The sequence below is a fragment of the Macaca nemestrina genome, chromosome 6, assembly GCF_043159975.1.
Source record: "Macaca nemestrina isolate mMacNem1 chromosome 6, mMacNem.hap1, whole genome shotgun sequence".
NCBI classification, from domain to species: domain Eukaryota; kingdom Metazoa; phylum Chordata; class Mammalia; order Primates; family Cercopithecidae; genus Macaca; species Macaca nemestrina.
This window is the reverse complement of record NC_092130.1, coordinates 41,007,615-41,031,675: the sequence shown is the minus strand read 5'-3', so window position 1 is coordinate 41,031,675 and position 24,061 is coordinate 41,007,615. Positions and strand designations below refer to the sequence as shown.

At 45.1% G+C, this 24,061-nt stretch overlaps 1 protein-coding gene and 1 long non-coding RNA gene across 8 annotated transcripts in view; one reads left to right on the top strand and one right to left on the bottom strand.

Annotated features, from left to right (window-relative positions):
• Positions 1 to 247: 247 nt before the first annotated feature.
• LOC105467059 (DnaJ heat shock protein family (Hsp40) member C18) overlaps positions 248 to 24,061 on the bottom strand; it is a 39,561-nt gene continuing 15,747 nt past the window's right edge. For 4 of the 7 annotated variants that reach the window (XM_011716381.3, XM_071098342.1, XM_071098343.1 and 1 more), the window contains exons 5-10: positions 21,968 to 22,113; positions 18,780 to 18,965; positions 17,618 to 17,727; positions 15,338 to 15,447; positions 12,388 to 12,560; positions 6,303 to 6,529 (exon numbers count right to left, since the gene is read on the bottom strand). In XM_011716381.3, the coding sequence (XP_011714683.2) occupies positions 6,405 to 6,529; positions 12,388 to 12,560; positions 15,338 to 15,447; positions 17,618 to 17,727; positions 18,780 to 18,965; positions 21,968 to 22,113 (850 nt within the window). In that variant the 3' untranslated portion in view covers positions 6,303 to 6,404. Of the gene's footprint in view, positions 499 to 2,459; positions 5,781 to 6,302; positions 6,530 to 11,057; positions 11,173 to 12,387; positions 12,561 to 15,337; positions 15,448 to 17,617; positions 17,728 to 18,779; positions 18,966 to 21,967; positions 22,114 to 24,061 lie in introns of those variants that run through there. The other 3 variants (XR_011624644.1, XR_011624645.1, XM_024788166.2) reach the window with 3 other exon arrangements.
• LOC139363759 (uncharacterized) lies at positions 15,651 to 16,851 on the top strand. Its single transcript, XR_011624651.1, has 3 exons — positions 15,651 to 15,766; positions 16,499 to 16,587; positions 16,719 to 16,851. It is a non-coding gene; the product is annotated as an uncharacterized lncRNA (long non-coding RNA).

Genomic DNA, 24,061 nt, shown 5'->3' with positions numbered 1-24,061 from the left:
TCACTGCAACCTCCGCCTCCCGGCCTCAAGCAATCCTCCCACCTTAACCTCCCCAGTAGCTGGGACTGTAGGTATGCAGCTAATTTTTTTATTTTTCGGTAGAGACAGGGTTTTATCATGTTGCCCAGACTGGTCTTGAACTCCTGTACTCAAGCCATCTGCCTGCCTCAGCATCCTAAAGTGTTGGGATTACAGGCATGAGCCACTGCACCTGCAATAAAATGACTGCAATCATTTTATTATTTGCTCACAATTCTGCAGTCTGAGCAGGACTTAGTGGGGCAGCACATTTCTGCTCTGCGCATGATCTGGGGTAACACAAATGGCTCAACTTGAAGTATATGTTTGGGTCCTCAGTTCTTGCTGTCAGCTTGGTTGCTTGATTCTTTTCTGCATGGCTTCTCCTTTGGTTAGTGTAGTGGTCTCAGGTAATTGAATTTACATGGTAGCTGGCTTCCCTCCAAGTGCAAAAATGGAAGCTGCCAGTTTTGCCACATTCTGTTGGTTAAAGATCAAAGGCCAGCCCCGATTAGAAAGGGGACTACACAAAGGCATAAATATTAGGGGGTGCCAAATTAAGTCTACCACACAAAGTTTCTTGGGTTTTTGACTTTTTTTTTTTGAGACGGAGTCTTACTCTGTCGCCCAGGCTGGAGTGCAGAGGAGCGATAGCTCACTGCAACCTCTGCCTCCCGGGTTCAATAGATTCTCCTGCCTCAGCCTCCTGAGTAGCTGGGACTACAGGCACCTGCCACCACGCCCAGCTAATTTTTTGTGTTTTTAGTAGAGATGGGGTTTTACTGTGTTAGCCAGGATGATCACGATCTCCTGACCTTGTGATCCACCTGCCTCAGTCTCCCAAAGTGTTGGGATTACAGGCGTGAGCCACCATGCCCAGTGGTTTTTGACTTTTTATTTTTATTATTATCATTTCTTTTGAGATGGAGTCTTTGGCCGGGCGCGGTGGCTCAAGCCTGTAATCCCAGCACTTTGGGAGGCTGAGACAGGTGGATCATGAGGTCAGGAGATCGAGACCATCCTGGCTAACACGGTGAAACCCCGTCTCTACTAAAAAATACAAAAAAAACTAGCCGGGTGAGGTGGCAGGTGCCTGTAGTCCCAGCTACTCGGGAGGCTGAGGCAGGAGAATGGCGTGGACCCGGGAGGTGGAGCTTGCAGTGAGCTGAGATCCGGCCACTGCACTCCAGCCTGGGAGACAGCGAGACTCCATCTCAAAAAAAAAAAAAAAAAAAGAGATGGAGTCTTACTCTGTCACCCAGGTTAGAGTGCAATGGTGCAATCCTGGCTCACTGCAACCTCCGCCTCCCAGGTTCAAGTGATTCTTCTGCCTCAGCCTCCCGAGTAGCTGGGATTACAGGCACCCGCCATCATGCCTGGCTAATTTTTGTATTTTTAGTAGAGATGGGGTTTCTCCATGTTGGTCAGGCTGGTCTCGAACTCCCAACCTCAGGTGATCCACCCTCGCGGGCTCCCAAAGTGCTGGGATTACAGGAGTGTGCCACTGCACCTGGCCAACTTTTTAATTTTATTGTCAGAGATGGGGTCTTGCTATATCACTCAGGCTGGTCTCAAGCTCCTGGCCTCAAGTGATCCTCCCACCTCAGCCTCTGGAGGTAGCTGGGATGCAGGTGCACATAACTGTGCCTGGCTTGGGTTGCTGACTTTGGCACTTGGATGGGTGGAAGTGCTAGTGATGGAAATGGGAGCACTGGAAGTCTTGCTTCCATGCTCCTTCACTAAATAAAAATCTATTCATCTCTGTAGGAAGGGTGATTATATTTCACATCTCTCTTCCTCAGAGTTGCTTTCACTGACCCCTCAGACTGGGTTAAATTCCTTTGTTATAGAGTCTGTGGTCCCCTTGGTCTCCCTTTAGCTATTCATTGCACTGGGGAGCGCTGTGGAAAGCCTGGCCTTCCCATTAGATATGAGCTCCAGGAGTCTTGGTGCTGGGCCTCACCTGTTCCCTGACCCCCATCCCAAAAACCCAGCCCATCTGGCTCAGAATAAGTTCTCAATCATTGCTGAATTGAATCTCATCTCGCTTTCTTTTTCAAATGAAAGCTATCATTACCAGTTAGGATCATGTAAATATCATTTACTATATTTTTAAACCAAAACTTTCCTAAATATGGGCCACTAGGAACAAAGCCAGCAAGGAACTGGGATAACACCTGAATTTCTGATGCTAAGTGTAGTTTTGATCTGTATATTGGCTGTGATGTACTGCAACTGCTGTTATCTGATAGAAAATGTGGAACTAATGCCAACAATGCTATCTTCTATTCTAAATGCAAATAATCCCACTGATGGGTGAGGGAAGACTGGAGCAGGCATCAAAAGCTTCTTTAGTCGGAAGTGGCTCCAAGGGAGTCAGGCGATGCGCAGTGCCCAAGGACGCCATGGGCAAAGGTAAAAGAACCAAGGAAAAATAGCCATTCTTTTTATATAAAATTGTTTAATGTTTTTGTTAAAATACATTTAATCCAGATATAGTGGATGAGGTGGCTAGATTTTTTTCAAGATTCTTAGTCCACCAGGAGCTGATTCCATTTGTGTCATCCCTACTCTGGTCACAGAACATTCACATCTTCAATTCCAAATACTGAGCATGATGTAAATGATGTAATCAGTATCTAACACATGAGTATATACTTTCTTGGTGGTCACTGCATGCCATATCAACAGTGCAGCCTCAAAAAAAGATGTTTTGTAACTTGGCCCTTTCCAAAAATAAATATATTAGGACACTAAGCTCACACCTTAAATGAGGGCAGAATAAATAGGAATGAAGTGCAAGCTCCTGTGAGGAGCACTGCATGCAGATGAGGCACTTGCTTGTGTGGTGTGGCCAGCTGTAACAGAAAGTCACTGGAACCGCACAGTGCCTCCTCACAAAGCCCGTCCTGAGTATAAGGAGGAAAAAGAATGACACATAGTTTGACCAGGCTGCTAGAACCCATGTTCCAGTGGCATCTGAAGTTCACTGCATTTTCTTTTTTTTTTTGAAACAGAGTCTCACTCTGTCACCCAGGCTGGAGTGTACTGCTGCAATCTCGGCTCACTGCAACCTCCGCCTCCCAGGCTCAAGCGATTCTCCTGCCTCAGCTTCCCGAGGAGCTGGGATTACAGACACCTGCTACCATGCCCGGCTAATTTTTGCATTTTTAGTAGAGACGGGGTTTCACCATGTTGGCCAGGCTGGTCTTGAACTCCTGACCTCAAACGATCTGCCTGCCTCAGCCTTTCAAAGTGTTGGGATTACAGGCATAAGCCACTGTGCCTGGCCAGTTCACTGTATTTTCCAGCAGTTTCCAACAGAAAGCACAGCAGTGGCATTTCCTTACTGGTCACTGCTCCTGTGCTGTAAGGCCTGCGCTGGTCAAGGAAGCTTACACATCTCCTAGCTTGCGCAGATGAACTCTAGGGTTACTAATCTGGGGACGTGGATTCCTTCAAGCTCTTAGTGATAAGAAGGATTTTCATCTTCCTTTCCTCACTGTCGATCATGCAGTAGAGAGAGCACCTTCATTTGAATGACAGCTTCAGTTTCTGCTTGAGCTTCAAGCCCTATTTCTGAGCCCTGCTCCTATCACACACGTCTCCAATCTGCAGTAATACTCAAAGAAACAGTCTAGAGCTGGGTGCCAAGCTCCAACAGCAAGAATAAGCCCTACCTAGTTATGTATGATCAGGAGATCTTCCAAAGGATGTAGGCAAGAGGAAAAAGCTTATTTTACCACCATGCAGACAACCCATCTAAAATATAACCCAGGAAATTATAGTTTAACAATATTCTGGATAGTATCAAATAGATAAATCCTTCAACCAAAAGCAAATATGGTTCCCTTGAGGAAAAACAGATGTGAATGTTGTGGTCTATTGGTAATAAATAAAACAGTATCATCAGTGCTATAAAAACAGACAATCAGCATGACATTTAATGGAGTTAGTTACTATTGCCTCTATTTAGTATCATCACAGATTACTCATCGCTGCCATGAAGTCCATAAAATGGGTGACTATCCAATTCCTGGCCATCGAGGACAGGGTCTTTTAATCTGTCAAGTCAGTTTCATTATGGCAAATTTTCTAGCAGAGGTTAGGGATGGGGAGAGGAGAGCTTTGATTTTTTTGTGTATATAAGAACTTTCCATAAGCCTGTTTAGCTCATGGACACATTTTACAATGTAACCTCCCTCAGTCACTCAGAGGGGATCAAGAAGGGGCCCCCAAAACCAGGAGGACAGACCTAGTTGGGTAGCAAAATCTGGCTATTTCTAGAAATGCTCCCTCTCCCTACAACTGAGCAGTTGTCCCCTACAAGCCACTAAAGCCCCCAATCTTTACCTGTGAACCCATCTCCTGACCCTGTGCAATGCCTGCAGAGGCATGGTAGGGAACAACCGTTCAGATGTTGGTGAGCCACGCTAGGCACGTCTGTGTAAATCATGGCCATGCATTGGGATGAAGAGACTTTACTTTGGAATCTGTTCTAATGTAGATGCTCTCTTTTTTTTTTTTCTTTTTTTGATACAGTCTCACTCTGTTGCCCAGGCTGGAGTGCAGTGGCGTGGTCTCAGCTAACTGAAATCTCCGCCTCGCAGGTTGCAGCGATTCTCATCAGAGAATGAGTAGCTGGGACTACAGGTGTATGCCACCACGCCTGGCTAATTTTTGTATTATTAGTAGAGATGGAGTTTCACCGTGTTGACCAGGCTGGTCTTGAACCCCTGACCTCAGGTGATTCACCTGCCACAGCCTCCCAAAGTGCTGGGATTACAGGCATGAGCTACTGCACCCGGCCGACTCTCTAACAGAAACTTTTCTTCCAATATGAAGGAAGCATGGAGAGTAGGTTACAGTCACTTAATGATCCTTCCAAGTTCAGAGTCATGATAATCCAGGCAGCTCAGCTCTACAGGAAGGCCCAGAACCACACAGCCCAGGCAGTGACTGAATTCTTTCTTGTCACCAGTGGGAGGGTTCCCTGCCTGTGATGGACCTCTTATTTTGTGTACAGAATTTATGTTAGACAGGGTCCTGCTCCTTAAAGAGCAGCAGGGACGTCCTGAATGGATTCAGGATTGCCATAGAAAGGACGAGGTGTCATGGGGTGGGGGAGGACAGAGGCATCCTCGGGAAAGGTTCTGCTTCACCAGCCTGGCTAGAATCACCTGAGACATGAGGATGCTCTCTCCCACTTTCTACCTGACACGCAGCCTGCTGTCTCACTCTGCCACTATCAGCTGTATGACCTGTGTCATCCTCTCTGGGCCAATGTTCTCATTCATAGAACCAGGGATAATACATCTACTTCAGAGTTGTGAGGAGGCTTAAGAAAATATGTGTGAGAGCCCCTGCTTTTATAGTAGGCACTCAATAAATGGAAAAAGCATCTCAGATCACAAACTATAGGATACCGGGTTAAACAAAGTGGCTACTGGGGCCAGTGCTAGACCCCCATATCCAGGGAGAGAGGATCTGTCCCCTGTATCTCTAGGCTTGAGCAAACAGCCTGGAGAAATGGCAATGCCTCCTCCTGGGTCTGACCATCTGCCTCTGTGGGATATAGGAACTCAGCCCAAGTGCGATGACACCAATGATGACACTGAGGAGAAATGACCGAAGGGACATTCTCTGGGTTCTATGATGGACTAGGGAGGCTTCATGGAGGAGATGAGGCTTGGTCTTGCTTTATACCTTCACCCTGGCCCCTGCCTCCGGATGCTGCTCAGTAGTTTTAATTTCTGGACCCCCTAAAAGAGAGAGGGTTAAGGAAATAAAGGAAACTCAAATCAGGCAGTTTGCTAATGCTACTGAGCAGAGATTGGAATAATAGAAAACTATTGACTACAATAGTTTAAATTTCTCCATATTCCCCTAGAAAATGGAAAGCTGGGCAGGAACATGTTCCAAAGGCTAAATCTTGGCAGAGATGATGACTCTAATGAAGGGAGAGGTATAATTCTTGGTAGACAGTGTAAATAACTAATATTAAGCTTTGGCTAAGCCTAGGAATGCCTGGGTCTTAAGACTTCACTGAAGAAGGGAAGAAGGAAGAAAACATGGATCTGCTCTGGGATGCCCTGAACTCCATTCACAGAGGCAGGGTAGGCATGGAGCAGGGAAACAGAATCCAATGCTTTGCCATTAATTTAACTTAGATGAACTCCTCCTGGGACCTGGAGTCACTCCCCAGGACGGATTCTGTGAGGACACGTCTGGCTCTCGTGCCCATGCTCCTGCCACTCTGCCCAACCAACGAACTTAGCAAATAGTAAAGTGTTCACCATTACCTAATTTTGTATTATAAAATGGAATCAGGAACATAAATAGGAACAAGTAGCAAAACCCCAGCCCTGCATAGGACCATTATCCTCTCAGCCACCTCTGCGTAGGCCAATGAGTTTGGAAAGTTTCTCACAGTTTTCAAGTTTCAGCGACTCTGCTTTCTGTTTCAATCGTTCATCTCTGTATAATCCTGCCAAATTTGTCAGCTCTGACTCTGAAAGATAAAAGAGGTAACCAGTTCATCAAGAGTTGAGCTCCTTTGTTTCATTTCAACATTTCTGGAGTCAAAGCTCCTTTTACTTCATTTCAAGCTTTTTCTTTCAATTAAATGTAAGAAACATTTACTCAATTTATTCACAAAACACATCTGAGGCACTAGACCAGGTGTGGAGGATTAAAGGGCACCTGTGACCCTGCAGTCCAACAGTATCTGTGCTGTCTTATAAAAGCACTGAACTTAGTTCTTACCAAGAAAACATTTGGCACCAGACTTAGGAAACCTGCGCGTGTGCAGTGAGACCGCACCACAGCCTCCTACAAGTGGGATTCCGACGGCAGCTGGGAGAGAATGGAGTCCAGTGGCCTATTCCTGCCATCTGAAACAGACAGCTGCTCTATTCTTCTCTTGCATTGCTGCATCATAACTCACATGTGCGAAGGCACACAGAGCCTACTGCTGCCAGGTGTGCGTCTACACAAGGCCAGGGCGCTACTGGCATTCTTCATTTCCTCACCACATGTGGGGTCCCCAACTCAAAGGCCAAAGGCAGCTGGGCCTTTTTAAAAGTTGAATCATCTGGATCTGGTGACCTTTGTCTCCTTGACTAAAGGAGTTTCATTTTCTCTTCATGGTGGAGAAGGTCATTCTATTTTTAACCAGAATATAATCTCTATGTTTCCTGACTCAACGGTGGTTTGGCTGCCTCTATTTTTTATTCTTTTGTGAGGTTTCAGGCATACTCAGGGAGGAATGCCTGAAAAGCACCTTTAGAGACGTATTGCATATTAACAGGATGGCATGCTTGGATGTGGTGTGTGGCTTCTGAAAGCCTCTGACAGCAGGCAGCTACTCAATGTTTAAAGGACCAGACTTGTAAAAATGCTATTTTAATTGTTTTGAAATCTGCCTATCCATTCTTAATCGTCTTGCTGACAGATTTTGTTTTTCTTGGTGGAACGAAAGACACCTGTCTGATTAATCAGCAAACTGCCTGGAAACAGGAATTATTATTTAGCCAGGGGGAACAATGGGCATTGCTTTCTGAATACGTTTCTGTCAACACAAAACACTGTCTGGCATTTCTGCTCACAATGATGCTATTTACCCCCAAGTAAGGCCCAAAGTGCAGATTAAATGCAGGACTCCAGGGTGAGGGGTGGATATGCATAAAAACCCTCCCTCTACAATGGAGGCCAAACAGCCTGGGCTCTAGCCCAGCAGTTGCTTGGCAAGTAGTGGGTCTCCCAGGCTCCAGAACAATGTGCTCTCCCTGCTCGGTGAGGGTGCCTGCAGTGCCTGCTAGCCAGGGCTTGTCTTGGCACAGTCACCCTTGCAGGTGATGGGGCTTCATGGAGGATCATGGGCCGTATCCAAATGAAAGCTCTCTGCTCCTGCATCCTGCCCAGGGCTCGCCACTAACTCCAATCTCAGGCTTCCTTGGCCTGTGGGTAACCTCTGCCCAGGAGGCCTCTGTGAAGTCAGTCTGTGCCTTTAGTCCTCTGGAGTCACAGTTACACCAGTATTGAAACAGATTCTGTGGTTTTGCTTTTCTTTGAAATTATTTCCTTAGGTTTTTCATTCGCTCAGCTTTTCTAAATGCCTCATTCCCTGAAATCTTGTTCCAGGAAACATTAAGGGCTAGTGACTCTTTATATTTTCTACATTGAAGGCCACTTCAACAAGCTGATGAAAGATAACTGCTTTTCTCAAAATATCACATTGCTTTTCATAAAGCTCACTGAAACCAGCTCAGAGACCCCTGCTCCACAGCAAGGACCTTGTACAAGGTTAGTGTTTCAAGGAACCGTGTCCCACATCCCCACTACCAAGCTCAGAGCAACTTCTCTCTAAATTGCCAGTGAATCCTTTCATCCTTCAATGAACAAAGGGTCAACTTCAAGAATATGCTGCTTTTGACAAATTCTGTTAATATTCAATAACTTCTAAGCAATGTAAAAAAATTTTGGGGAATGGCAGGTTCCAGAGAATACCTTTTCTTCTTAGCAGAAAGTTCCCCTTCCTCTGAATGTCACTATAACAGATGGACAGAGCATTGAGCCTTAAAGATAAACTGACTCAGGCAAATTGCCAAGAGAAGCAAGACCCAGAACCTCTCCCAAGAACATGCTGCAAAAGAGCCCAGATTGGTCTCGACAGCTGAAAGACTGCAACGGATCCCAACTGCCCTCATGATCCAGCCCCATGAGATGGTACTGCATCCAGTCTACAGTGCAAAGCCAGGTAAAGCCAGGACTCCACCAGACATTAGGCACTTTCTATGTGCCAGACACTGTGCTAAGAGTTACACCCATGCCATCTTCCATCACCCACATAACCTTTCCCGGAGGAAGTGGACTCTATGCCCATTTCAAAGCCTAAGCTTCTACCCACTAGGTTATCCTACTCAAGGGTGTGGAAAGAAGTGCTCCTCTGTCAGTCCAGGCCAGGACCTCAGCTCAGCTCGGCTAGGCCAAGAGGCAGTTCCTGCCTGCTACTTTCGTTCAGCCTAGCCTCGTGGTGTGGCCACTTGCTCTGGCATCAGGTTTACTATCTAGATGCAGCTGCGAATAAGTAAACAGGACAATTAGTGTTTATAGTAAGGGATTGCTCATAAAAGTTTACCCAGATTGGCAGGGTGTGGTGGCTGACGCCTGTGATCCCAGCACTTTGGGAGGCCGAGGTGGGTGGATTACTTGAGGTCAGGAGTTCGAGACCAGCCTGACCAACACGGTGAAACCCCCTGTGATCCCAGCACTTTGGGAGGCCGAGGTGGGCGGATTACTTGAGGTCAGGAGTTTGAGACCAGCCTGACCAACATGGTGAAACCCCATCTCTACTAAAAACTAAAAAAATTAGCCAGGCATGGTGGCATGTGCCTGTAGTCCCAGCCACTCGGGAGGCTGAGGCAGGAGAATTGCTTGAACCCGGGAGGTGGAGGTTGCAATGAGCCGAGATTGCACCACTATACTCCAGCCTGGGTGACAGAGCGAGACTGTCTCAAAAAAAAAAAAAAAAAAAAAAAAAGTTTACCCAGATTAAGCATTCTAAGGAAGAGCAGAGAAAATAAATGAACCAAAGATTTAAAAAGTCAATGGCTAACCTTGCTAAAAACAGTTTGCATTTGGTATTTTGCCAAGAGTGAACTTTGTTCTCAAGTGGGTTTATTTTTACAACCTCCAAGTGCTAAATTTAACCTTGTTGGCTGCACTTGCTGCTGGATTCAGAGGGCAGATGCTGCTTGTTCTCAAATGGCACTTGGGTTGTGTGCAGGCTCTGCATAGCCACTGTACTTAAATGCCAGAAATAGATTTGTAAGGGGTTTGTGCTGATAATCCCCATTTCAAACTTGTGGGTACACACTTCACGCTTACTCACTGGATTTTTTTTTTTTTTTTTTGAGATGGAGTCTCGCTCTGTCACCCAGGCTGAAGTGCAGTGGCATGATCTTGGCTCACTGCAACCTCTGCCTCCGGGTTCAAGTGATTCTCTTGCCTCAGCCTCCCAAATAGCTGGAATTACAGGCGCATGCCACCACTCCCAGCTAATTTTTGTATTTTCAGTAGAGACGGGGTTTCACCATGTGGCTAGGCTGGTCTCAAACTCCTGACCTCAGGTGATCCACCCTCCTTGGCCTCCCAAAGTGCTGGGATTACAGGCATGAGCCATAGTACCTGGCCACTCACTGGATTTTTATTTATACCTGGAGAGTGCTGAAGCTCTGAACTAGGCCTCGTGGGGATGGGGACAAAAGCTTAGAAACCACCTCTGGTGCAATCCTTACCATGAGCTCTTTGCATAATTCCAGCATCTTACTGCCATAGAGAAAGATGTGGGGCAGGGGGTGTCTGAAGAATGTGAAATGCAGATTTTCATCCAGTTCTTGCAGAAAGCAACAAAGTCAAAGCCCTCCCGGGACCCAGACAATAGGGACTTTCAGGACATATACTGGCTTTCACCTGATTTGGATCCATGTATATACTGCCTTTTTATTGAGACAGGATCTCGCTCTGTAGCCCAGGCTGGAGTGCAGTGGAGTGATCACAGCTCACTGTAGCCTCGATCTCCCAGGCTTGACCTCCTGAGTAGCTGGAACCACAGGCATGTGCTGCCACACCTGGCTTATTCTTATACTTTTTGTAGAGATGGGGTTCCCAGGCTGGTCTCAAACTCCTAGACTCAAGTGATCCTCCTGCCTCGGCCTCCCAAAGTGCCAGGACTATAGGCATAAGCTACCATGCCTGGCCTATATACTGCCTTTTAGTATGAGGCCTTTCTCCTGCTCCAAAATTCTTTCCTGATTTTCGATTCTTGTAAAATCTAGTTTAGCAATGGGGTAGAGTATTTCCTGAACCTTCAGTGCTTTTCAATAAAAATGGAATTTCCTCTTCCTATTTAATTTCCTCTTATATCCCAGAGTCACTGCTCACCAACTTCCTAATGTACTTTGAGAGAACAGTGGGACTTTGCCTTACAGAAATAGGGGGCAGAGACCAGGTCCCTAAGGGTGAGTTAGGACACTAACCCTGCTGTTGTTATTCACAATCTTCAGCATTTTCATTGTTTTCTACTCCTGAGAATCCTCTCTTCAAAAGACATTTGCTGAGCACCTGTTCTGAAGCAAGCACTGTGCCAGGGCCCTGAGACACAAAATTAGTAAGACCAAGTTCTTATTCCCAGAGAGCCCATAGTCTTGCAGGGGAGACTGACATATATCTCTGGAACTCTAACACTGTGTGATTGGTACTATGTTAGCAGGTTGAACAAAGTGCTTTAAGAACACAGAGGAAGGAGAGTTTAACTTGAGGGCGGAGTTGGGAGTGTGTGATGGTCACTGAGGGCTTAGCAGCACTGTGACCAACGAGCTAATTTTATCAGACTCCATTAGATATTTAATGATACTCAGTAATAAGGCTTTAGAAATGAGTCAGAATTTGCTTTTTAAACATGAGCCAAAACTTCAGTTAAAAGGGTAGCCCCTGAAAAATAAAAAAGAAAATAAAAATAACCAAAACCAAGTTTGAGAAGACACAGTCACTAATGCAGTGTGTGTGTAGAATTCAAGTGGGACCAAAGGTGAAGCTGTTGGCTGAGACCGGGCTGCCCCTTCTGCAGACACTCCTTAGTAATACTTGCTGGAGCTGTAAGCCAGTGGCAGACGCTGTCATCCCCACTGTCTCCAGAAAGGGAAATAGGGGGGAAGGCCTGCCACACCCAAAGGGGCAGACCCAGGGGGTCACTTTTGTTCTGTGTGGCCACAACCAGCTGGAGGTGAGGGTAGGGGACACCTCATTCAATACCAGAAACCTCTAAACCTTTGTTCTGGTTCAAAAAGTAAGGCTGGCTCAATCAGATTTCCCTCTACAGAGTGTGGAATTGGGAAACTGTGGACCAAATCAGCAAGCACCAAGAACTTAACGGAGGTGTGTGCTGCAGAAAGGGGCACTGACTGGTGAGGCTGGGGAATTTGAGAGAGTGATAAGGAGGGTGGCAACTACTGTAAACCATGGCAAACAACGTTATGAAAAAGGGAAACTGGAAGAAAGAAAGGAAGGCAGCTGGTGGGGAGAAGAAAGGGGGCAGATGGGCAGAGAGGTAGAGACCCAAAGAGAGACGGGCATATAGACAGGTGACTAGCGCCACCTAAATTCCTGATTGCCAAGTCCTGGCCACATGTATCCTGTCAATAAATTTCCCCCACTTTTTTGTAGTATCCTGAATGGCCTTTGTCCTCTGACTCTGTTCACATAAACATGTGTAGCCCCAAACAAGAAGAGAGGAGGGATCAGGAGGCTGGGGGTGCCTCCTGCCAGGAACCACGGCCACCGGCTAATGCCCCTTTTGCAGCATCTTACTTTGTTGTTTCTCCTTCCAACAACTAGTCTGGATATAATCAATGTAATCCTTCTCTATTGTCTTCTCCAGGTCATGCAGAGAAGCTCCTCTGTAGACCTTGTCAAAGTTTTTATCCACAAAGTAAGGCACCTGCAGGTTCTGAGTTTCTCTAGAAATGGTGTAGCCCAAGGTCCTGAAACAAGGAGAGAGAGGCTCATGTGAGCTCATAATATTTGGCAATATTACTCTTAGCACTGACCTCACAGATATCATCACCATCATCTGCTCACAGAGCAGAGGCAGATATCATTTTCTAATGTACCCAACACTTCTTATATCCTTAGCAAAATTATACGTATAACATCATCATAATTGTATTATGTAAGCACGTTCATACCATGAATTCAGCTTCAGCATAGTTTATTCTCTTAAAAGACTCACCTCTCTTTTACTGCTCTCTGTGCTAAAAGAGAATGCTGAATGCTTAAAACAAACAATTTTTATGTTGTGTAGGATCTAGTATGGTACCTGACAGAGTAGGTTATTATAAATGCTGGTTGAATGAACTGATTATGTTGTATAGCAAATTAAAAAACAGATAGCTCACACCAACCTAGAAGCAATATTTTGGACATGATAAAAAGTACTTCGCACATAGCTGCTAACTGAGAAATGTAAGAAACTCAGACAAAATATTTCAATGATGCTTCAGAGCTAACTCTCTGTGGGTCCAAGGCATCCAATGGTATCTGGTGCTCAGCAACATTAAGAGTACTGAGCTGACTAAATTCTAACCGTAAGGAAATACAGAAGGGACCTCAAACTCACGTTAAAACAATGTGGCCGGGCGCGGTGGCTCACGCCTGTAATCCCAGCACTTTGGGAGGCCGAGGCGGGCGGATCACAAGGTCAGGAGATCGAGACCACGGTGAAACCCCGTCTCTACTAAAAATACAAAAAATTAGCCGGGCGCGGTTGTGGGCGCCTGTAGTCCCAGCTACTCGGGAGGCTGAGGCAGGAGAATGGCGTGAACCCAGGAGGCGGAGCTTGCAGTGAGCCGAGATCGCGCCACTGCACTCCAGCCTGGGCGACAGAGCGAGACTCCGTCTCAAAAAAAAAAAAAAGTTAAAACAATGTGACAGAAATGTGTAGAATCCAAGATGGTTTTCTTCAAACTGGACAAATTCTACTTAAAGGGGCTACATTTTATTTGGCCTTTTCCCGGCCCTCTCCTTAGATCCTCTCTAATTAGAGTAAGAGCCGAGGCCATGACTGCTCTCCCCTCACTCTAAGGGGTTGGGGGATCTTACAGAGCAGGTCCGTGCTTACCCCGCGGGCCTCACAAGAAAGAAAGCTGAAGTGCCATATGGAAAAACATGAGAAGCTGGGAAACAGAGGAAATCGGTGTGTGACCTGATGGCAAAAACCTCTCTCTGAAGGCTGGGCGCAGTGGCTCATGACTGTAATCCCAGCACTTTGGGAGGCCAAGACAGGTGGACATCAGGTGTTTGAGACCAGCCCAGCCAACATGGTGAAACCCAGTCTCTACTAAAAAATATAAAAATTAGCCAGGTGTGGTGGCACATGCTTATAATCCCAGTTACTCAGGAGGCTGAAGCATGAGAATCACTCGAACCCGGAGGAAGGAGATTACAGTGAGCCAAGATTGCACCACTGCACTTCAGCCCGGAAGCCTGGGCGACAGAGCAAGACTGCCTCAAAAATAAAAACAACAACAAAAAACCTCTCTTTCAGCCTCAGCTTCGCTCTCTGTAAAAGGAAAATACTAGCTGGGCCCAACAGCTCAAGCCTGTAATCCCAGCACTTTGGGAGGCCGAGGTGGGTGGATCACCTGAGGTTAGGAGTTCGAGACTAGCCTGGCCAACATAGTGAAACCCTGTCTCTACTAAAATATAAAAATTAGCCGGGTGTGGTGGTGTGTGCCACCTGTAATCCCAGCTACTCAGGAGGTTGAGGCACAAGAATTGCTTGACGGGGAGATGGAGGTTGAAGCGAGCCCAGATTGCACCATGGCACTCCAGCCCAGGTGACAGAGCGAGACTCTGTCTCAAAAAAACAAAAACAAACAAAAAAGGAAAATACTGACCTGGATTGACCTGGAATGATGGTCTTCAGTGATCACTGACAAAGACTCTTCCTGTTATGTATTGTCTAATAAATTCTACTTTTAAAAGATTTTTTCCCACTAAACTATAATCATGAATAATAATTTATTATTCATTACTAACAAAAAAGATAATCTAGTGATTCTCAAACCTCAGTGTGGACCAGGATAATCTGGAGGGTTTGCTAAAACTCAGGCTTCTGGTCCTACCCCCAGAGCCTCTAATTCAATGGATTTGGAGGGGCCCTAGAATCTGCCTTTCTAACATGTTGCCTGTTGATACTGATGATGGCTGGTCTGGGGACCAAACTTTGGAAACTGAATCAACTGAAATAATTAATTGAAGAAATTTTTTAAAATCCTATCAGAGTTTATAATCTGTATGCAAAAAGCATTACAAGGAATTTCTCTATCTTCAACAAAAACAAAAAAATTGAAAATAATCACTTGATCCCCATTATGAATACTATGCTCCGAGACCCACAGGGTCCAGCAATCCTATCAACAGTTCAACAGAGTCTTTCTAACTCTACCATGGTGTGATAATGTGTTCATCTATCTAAACCTTAAATTCTACTGATCCTTCAAAAACCAGTTGCTGCTGTTCTGCAGCTGACCAGATGATGTCACTATAGAACAAAACAATCTATTTCCTGAGGCACACAGGAGGCTGCTTCAGTATTTTTGAGTCTCAGCACCATGACTACCCAGCTGTTCCTTTAAACATCAAATTGGTGTTTTCTACAGCAAAAGGTGAAATGAAATGTTAGTAATGTATCAGCAAAACCTTCAAGTCTTTCACCCCCAGACTGTTACTGAAAAAGATTGAGAAATATCAGACTTACGATTTATAGAACAGACTATATGGGGGATTAGTAGCCAGCAGCTGAGTAATGACAGATATAATCACAATCACAAGAACTGGAAGTAGCTGAATAAATGCAGAATATGTAGTCTGAAAAAGAAAAAAAAAAACTTGCTGTAAGTGCTTTTTTTTTTTTTTTTTCCTCCGTCGCCCAGGCTGGAGTGCAGTGGTGCGATCTCGGCTCACTGCAAGCTCTGCCTCTCAGGTTCACGCCATTCTCCTGCCTCAGCCTCCCGAGTAGCTGGGACTACAGACGCCCGCCACCGTGCCCGGCTAATTTTTTTTGTATTTTTAGTAGAGATGGGGTTTCACCGCAGCCAGGATAGTCTCAATCTCCTGACCTCGTGATCCACCCACCTCGGCCTCCCAAAGTGCTGGGATTACAGGTGTGAGCTACTGCGCCTGGCCTGTAAGTGTTCTTTATCAATATAAAGCTTATTGAAAATAAGACAGTTGTCCCAAAGAAAATAACAAATTACCAATGCACTGCATAGGAGGATCCACAAAGCCCCAGGCTTTTCTGGGAAGGTTGTACTTTCAGCTGAGAAGTACAGGTTGGGCAGTCCTAATCAGAAAATTCAAAATCAAAAATGCTCCAAAATCTAAAACTTTTTGCGTACCAGGATGACACTCAAAAGGAAATGCTCATTGGAGCATTTTGGATTTCAATTTTTTTTTTTTTTTTTTTTTTTTTTTGAGACATGGTCTTGCTCTGTCACCCAGGCTAGAGTATAGTGACACAAACATGGCTCACTGCAGCCTTGACCTCCTGGGTTCTGATGATTCTCTCACCTCAGCCTCCTGAGAAGCTGGGACCACAGGTGTATACTACCGTGTGCAGTTAATTTTAAAATTTTTGTAGAGACAAGATCTTGCCATGTTGCCCAGCTAGTCTCCAACTCCTAGGCTCAAGCAATCCTCCTGCCTCAGTCTCCCAAAGTGTTAGGATTACAAGTGTGAGCCACTGCACCCAGCCTCAGATTTTCAGATGAGGAATTGTCAAATGTATAATTGTATAATGCAAATATTCCAAAATCCAAAAAAAAAAAAATCTGAAATCTGAAATACTACTTGTCTCATATACTTCAGATAAGGGATACTCAATCTATACCAAATAACCTTTATTCTCTCTGCTGAGCAGGCTGAAGGAGGCCCAACAACAACCTGGATTGACAGCCAGTAATCCCCCTGCAGCCCCATTAACAAGACCAATGAAGCAAACATCTCAAGGTAAACCTGCCCAGACTGTGCCTCTTACAGGAGTGGGGCTCTAGGAGCCAGGTTAGCATTATGCTTGGCCACAGCTGATGGACTGGGAGGACATCTAACTCTGGCAGAGATAATCACATTTTCTCTCCTAGGAATCTGGGATTGAGACTCGTCACCCTTCACTTCTGTGTTGTCACTTTAAGGAAGAACACACACCATCAGGCACTGTAGACTAGCTATTTGCAAGGGGAAGTAGAACAAGCAAAGCTGCTTGGTGAAAACAAAACAGAGGCAAAGAGTGGCAGGAAAACTAGAGACAATCTGGGCCCAAAGAGTCCTGCAGAGCACAGCTGCTTGGGAGCCTGACAATATCCCAGTTCTTTGTTCCTGTCTGTCATAAGGCCCAGCTGTGCTTCTTATCCTTGAGCTTCATGAGACTCCTTTGATCCCTTACCTTAAACCCCCTTTAGTTCTAAATATTTTGAAGAGAGTTCCTATTTTCTGCAGCCAAGAAAATTTTGAAGCCAGAGAGGGGCTCATGCCTGTAATCCCAGCACTTTGGGAGACCAAGGCAGGAGGATCACTTGAGTTCAGGAGTTCGTGACCAGCCTGGGAAACAGGGTGAGAACTAATCTCTACAAAAAATGAGCTGGGCATGATGGCATGCACCTATAGTCCCAGCTACATGAGAGGCGGAGGTGGGAGTATTGCTTAAGCCCTGGAGTTCGAGGTTGTAGTGAGCTGTGTTTGTACTATTATACTCCAGCGTGAGTGACAGTGAGACCCTCTCTCAAAAAAAAAAAGCCTTGATGAAGTCAGCCCCACAGGATTGCTGAGATCCTGGGAGAGCCCCCAAGAATGGGCAGAAGGAGGGGATACAATTCTGCCTATTTAGGCCAATTTTCCAGCTCTTCTCACCATTGCTTTTGCTTTCCTAAAGCACATCTTAGCAACATATCTCAAGTTCAACTTCTAAAATTTGATCATGTACCATCAAGGTTGGTCCAGTACAACTGTTTATGGGCAGCAGCACTCCTCCCTCCCTAGGTACCTGAGGTTTCTCTTCTTCCTCCTCCTTCTGAGTCTGTGTCCTCTCATGTCGGTGCCGTCGGCGGTAATAGTGAGCGTCATCTGTCACATTTGAAAACATATGAATATTTCCTGGAAAAGAAAGAGAAAGAAATACTTAGTATGGGATATGGCGAACACTCCTTCCTTGCCTTTTTCTTTTTTTTTGGAGACGGAGTTTTGCTCTGTTACCCAGGCTGGAGTGCAATGGCATGATCTCAGCTCACTGCAACCTCTGCTTCCTGGGTTCAAGCGATTCTCCTACCTCAGCCTCCTCAGTATTTGGGGTTACAGGCACCCGCCACCACGCCTGGCTAACTTTTGTATTTTTAGTAGAGATGGGGTTTCATCACATTGCAGGTTGGTCTCGAACTCCTGAACTCAAGTGATCCACCCACCTTGGCCTCCCAAAGTGCGTGAGCCACCGCACCCAATCCTTCCTTGTCTTTTTCAAGGTCCTTGTTCCCAGCTAGGTTTGTTAAGGATAGAGTATTGGCCTATTTTACCCAGTAGAAAAATAAGACAGTAGGCAAGCCAAGTGAACCAGCTGGAGCTAAAGTGTGCTGAGCTCTCCTGACTTCATTTAAATAGTCCTTTGCAACTAGTGAGAGAGAACCCCCAAAAGGCTAGAAGAGAGAGAGCATTTGGGCCATGAATCCTATTTGGCATGTTCACGTCTGCTTCCGTGCCCAATACCATATTGTGTCACTGGTATCTTTTAATAGCAACTCATAAAATTCAATTTACTTCCTGGGCATTGAATTATACCAACTTCCAACTTGCTGGGGGTACTTTCCTATCTTTTATCTTTGTAAGTGCTATTTTATAATAATAATAATAGGCATTTTGTTACTTATTTAAAAGGCACTTAAAAATATCTAATCCTCACAGTGACCCTGTGAAGTAGGTATTATTAACAGCCCCATTTTTCAGGAGAGGAAACAGGGTCAGAGAAACTAAATGATCTGGTCAAAATTATGCACAGCTGGAGGCTGGAGACTTGCCTCAAACTCCTGCTCAACTGATTCCAAATCCTTGCTGTTTCCATCATTCCATTGTCCCTCTATTCAGATTTTCAAACAGGAGTTTGCTGAGAGCCATAAATAAAGAAATATGTTTAAGAATGATAATTTGGGGAGACTAACCTGTAGGAAAATGTCCTCCAAAGAAGACGTTGAATAGTTCTTCTGGAGTGATGTCAGCTTCAAAATCCCTGTAATAATTATAAGGTCTGGCTCGAGGGGCAGTGAAAGTCACCTGTTCATCTCCGTATTCATCATAGCGAAGTCTCTTATCAGGATTGCTCAGGACTGCAAATGCATTTCCTATTGCTGCAATCAACAAGAAACAGCACATGAGGACACAGTCTTTGCTGCGGCTGAGAGTGATCACAGCAGCAGTGATGAAGAGCCTAGAGGTGACTCGTGCTGGACAACTTCTCAGGGGCCCAAGGAGAGGTGCTTGGGCCTAGAAAGTTCTTCAAAGTGCTTGCCCTTCAGGTTTTCCCTAATCGCCAGAAACAACATTGGAATCACAGGAATTAAGAACTACTGCTGAAGTGAGTTAACTCCCAATCAACAGTCCTGGAGTCATCCCAGCTGTCCTAGAAGTTAGGAATCCCCCCTCAGTTTGGGTTCCCAGTCACCACAAGTCCCAGGAATGTTGGGGAAATGTTCTCCAACTGGTCAGCACTCTCATTCATAAAAAATGTGTTCTGGCCAGGCACAGTGGCTCATGCTTGTAATCCCAGCACTTTGGGATCTTTCAGTGAGCCAAGATCATGCCACTGCACTCCAGGCTGGGCAACAGAGTGAGACTTCGTCACACACACACACACACACACACACGAAGAGTGTTCTTTACTTTAAAAAAATTTTTTTTAGAGATGGGATCTTGTTACATTGCTGAGACTAGTCTCAGATTCCTGGCCTCAAGTGATCCTCCCACCTTGGCCTCCAAAAGTTTGGGATTATAGGTGTGAGCCACTGCATCTAGCCAAAACAGTGTACTTATTTCACTTGAGTGCAATGGTTTATGTTGGAAACAGTTCACACATCCATAGTGACATTCTAACTTGTAGTCAGAAAAATTTCCTGAATTCTACTCTGAAACAATCTTAATAAAAACCTTCCTGCCTGACTAAAAACAGTCTTCATCATAGTCTTATTTCAGTTAACTTTAGATAATTATTTTCTGAAATTAAGAAATGTATTTCCAATGTCTCAAGGAGGTTTCAAAGGCTGAATAATTACGTATGTTTACCAACATGTCTCCTTTCTATGTGCAAATGTGTGAACCTTGACCAATTTCATTTAAACATACAATCAGTAGCACCAATCAATACAAACCTCGAAAAAAAACCTTTTAAGGCATCCCCCACTCTCTACCTGTAATTTAGTCAACACTGTCAGAAACACAGTCAGAAAGAGTATTTCTTCATGATTCTTTTACCTGGGAAATTGTTAAATGTTTGCCTTGCCACTCTGTTACCCACAACTCTATATATACATATGTACATATATATTGTAATAAGTATACATTTATTTTGCTGAACCATTTGAAAGTAGGCCACAGATATTATGTCACCTTCCCCTAAATACCTCAACATATATCTCCCAAGGAGAAAGACATTCTCCTATGTGATCACAACACCATTATCACAGCTAAGGAAATTAACATCAGTCCATTATCATCCAATGCATCCATGCAAGATCAAGTACTGCATTTAGTTTCTTTTAATCTAAAACTGTCCCCACCTTTTTTGTTTTTCATTATGTTAAATTTCTTGGAAGAACAGGTCAGTATTCTTGTAGAATATTTCATATTCTGATTGTTTCCTCATTATTAGATTCAGGTCAAACATTTTGGCAAGAATACCCCATAGGTGACAACAACCTAGCACTCAATGGCTTTAGAATTCACTGATGATCTCTGCCTGAAACAGTGACTTGGAGTGCAGTGGTGTAATCACGGCTCACTGCAGCCTTGACCTCTGGCTCAAGCAATCCTCCCACCTCAGCCTCCCAAGAAGCTGGGACTACAGGCACATGCTACCATGCCCGGCTAATTTTTTTTATTTTTATTTTTAGTAGAGATGAGGTCTCACTATGTTGCGTGGGCTGGTCTCAAACTCCTGAGCTCAAGCAATCCTCCTATCTCAGCCTCCCAAAGTGCTGGGGTTTACAGGTGTGAGCCACCATGCCTGGCCAGGTGAAGCTCTTAAGATTTGTATTCATGTGTTGGGTCCAAAATATTTTTAAAGAATGTATTTCTTTTTTTTTTTTGAGATGGAGTCTCGCTCCTGTCGCACAGGCTGGAGTACAGTGACGTGATCTTGGCTCACTGCAACCTCTACCTCCCGGGTTGAAGCAATTTTCCTTCCTCAGCTTCCCGAGTAGCTGGGATTACGGGCGTGCACCACTAGGCCTGGCCTGGGTAATTTTTTTTTTTTTTTTTTGAGACGGAGTCTCGCTCTGTCGCCCAGGCTGGAGTGCAGTGGCCGGATCTCAGCTCACTGCAAGCTCCGCCTCCCGGGTTCACGCCATTCTCCTGCCTCAGCCTCCCGAGTAGCTGGGACTACAGGCACCCGCCACCGCGCCCGGCTAGTTTTTTGTATTTTTTAGTAAAGACGGGGTTTCACTGTGTTAGCCAGGATGGTCTCGATCTCCTGACCTCGTGATCTACCCGTCTCGGCCTCCCAAAGTGCTGGGATTACAGGCTTGAGCCACCGCGCCCGGCCGGCCTGGGTAATTTTTGTATTTTTAGTAGAGAGGGGGTTTCACCATGTTGACCAGGCTGGTCTCAAACTCCTGACCTCAGGTGATCCACCCACCTCGGCCTCCCAAAATGCTAGGATTACAGGTGTGAGCCACTGCGCTCAGCCTAAAGAATATATTACTTAAAATATCATGGAGGACGGGCACAGTGGCTCACGCCTGTAATTTCAGCACCTTGGAAGGCCTAGGCAGGCAGACTACTTGAGCTCAGGAGTTTGAGATCAGCCAGAGCAACATGGCAAAACCTCGTCTCCACAAAAGATACAAAAATTAGCCAGGCATGGTGATGCTCACCCGTAGTCCCAGCTCCTTGGGAGGCTGAGGTGGGAGGATCACTCGAGCCTGGGAGGTGGAGGTTGCAGTGAGCTGAGATGTCACCACTGCACTCCAGCCTAGGTAAAATCAAGGGAGCTATGCTGATGATCACTATTTAAGAGGTGTGGCAGGGGGAAAAACCCTCCTTATGGCCTTATGAAACAACTATGGGGAAGGCTAAAAGCAACTTATTATGACCAATCATGACAAGGGCACCATTGAGCATTGGTTCAGGATCAGACCTTTGAAAGCATCTGTTGCTCCAGGAGCACAGTTCTTGTCAGGGTGAAATTTCAGGGCGAGTTTTCTGTAAGCTTTCTTAAGCTCTTCATCACTGGCATCTCGAGAAACTCCCAGAATTTCATAGTAATTTCTGCATTTCTTGATCCTAAAAAAATCAGAAACATGTATGTCTACAAAGGCCCCTTTTGTACAACTAACTGCAAGATAATACATTGATCCTCCCTCTAATCTGTGGGACCCAAAACAAACCTAGAAGAAAATTAGTGCACACGTTAATGAAACATTCAAATTCATTAACAATGTCCTTCTCCCATCCAGAACTTAATGCCTTTCAAAGTACTTTTACATCTACTATTTATTCTTCCTATATCCCTGCAAGGGAGTAGAACGAGTATGCCAATCCTTACACCAAGGTTCAGGCTAAGATCCTGAGAGATGAACCACAGGACAGCAAAGCCGGAAGAAACAGTTAATCACTCTGTTTGTTTATAATTTTTTCTCTCTTTTTCCTATGGCTATTTTTTAAACTGTGTTTTTTGTTTTGTTTTGTTTTTGAGACGGAGTCTTGCTCTTGTTGCCTAGGCTGGAGTGCAGTGGCACAATCTCGGCTCACTGCAACCTCTGCCTCCTGGGTTCAAGCAATTCTCCTGCCTCTGCCTCCCAAGTAGCTGAGATTACAGGGATGCGCCACCAGGCCTGGCTAATTTTTGTATTTTTAGTAGAGATGGGGTTTCACCATGTTGGTTAGGCTGGTCTCAAACTCCTGACCTTGTGATCTGCCCACCTTGGCCTCCCAAAGTGCTGGGATTACAGGTGTTAGCCACCGTGCCCAGCTAAACTGTGTTTTAAGAAAGTTAACATACACATGATAGAAGAAAAAGAGCCAACAGAACTAAAGTTTATACAGTAAAAATTCTCCTGCTTCATTATTTCCTGTCCCCCAGTATCCCACCACAGGGACAACCATCATTAGAAGTTTTGTATGGATCCTATGTACAGAGAGTACAGGTATAGTCCTCTCCATTTTTGTTCTTACCTAAATGGAAACATATTATAATCACTTTTCTACATCTTGCTTAAAAAAAAAATTATTTTGGGCTGGGCGTGGTGGCTAACACTTGTAATCCCAGTGCTTTGGGAGGCTGAGGCAGGAGGACTGCTTGAGGCCAAGAGCTTAAGGCCAGCCTGGACAGGATGGTAAGACCCTATCTCTATGAAAAATTTTAAAAAGTTAGCCAGGCATGGTGCCTTGTATCTGGAATTCTAGCTATTCAGGAGGCCAAAGCAGGTGGATCACTTAAGCCCATGAGTTTGAGGCTGCAGTGAGCTATGATTGTTCCACTACACTCTAGTCTGGGCAACAGAGCATGACCCTGTCTCTAAAAAACAAACAAACAAACAAAAAAGGATTGGAGATTAATCCTTAACAGATAAAGATAAGAAGTATAGAATAATAGTTTAGACTAGACAGTAGTTTAGAGTGGCAGTTCTGAACTTTTGATCTCAGCAACATTTTATAATGCATGGTACAGGAAGAGAAAAAAAATTACTGAAGACCTCAAAAGAGCTTTCATTTATGTGACTTCTATCAATCCACATCTACTATACCAGAAATGAAAACAAAAAATTTTTAAACAGTGATGATGTAATTACATGTCATGTAGCCTCTCAAAAACTCCACTGTATAATCATGAGAAAATCAGTGAAAAAGACAAGTAACATGTTTGTATCATTATGACTACAGTTTTTTTTTTTTTTTTTTTTTTTAGACGGAATCTCGCTGTGTCTCCCAGGCTGGAGTGCAGTGGCGTGATCTCGGCTCACTGCAAGCTCCGCCTCCCGGGTTCACGCCATTCTCCCGCCTCAGCCTCCCAAGTAGCTGAGACTACAGGCGCCCGCCACCACGCCCGGCTAGTTTTTTTGTATTTTTAGTAGAGACGGGGTTTCACCATGTTAGCCAGGATAGTCTCGATCTCCTGACCTCGTGATCCACCCACCTCGGCCTCCCAAAGTGCTGGGATTACAGGCTTGAGCCACCGCGCCCGGCTGACTACAGTTTTAAACTTGCAGACCTATCCCCTAAAAGGGTCTTG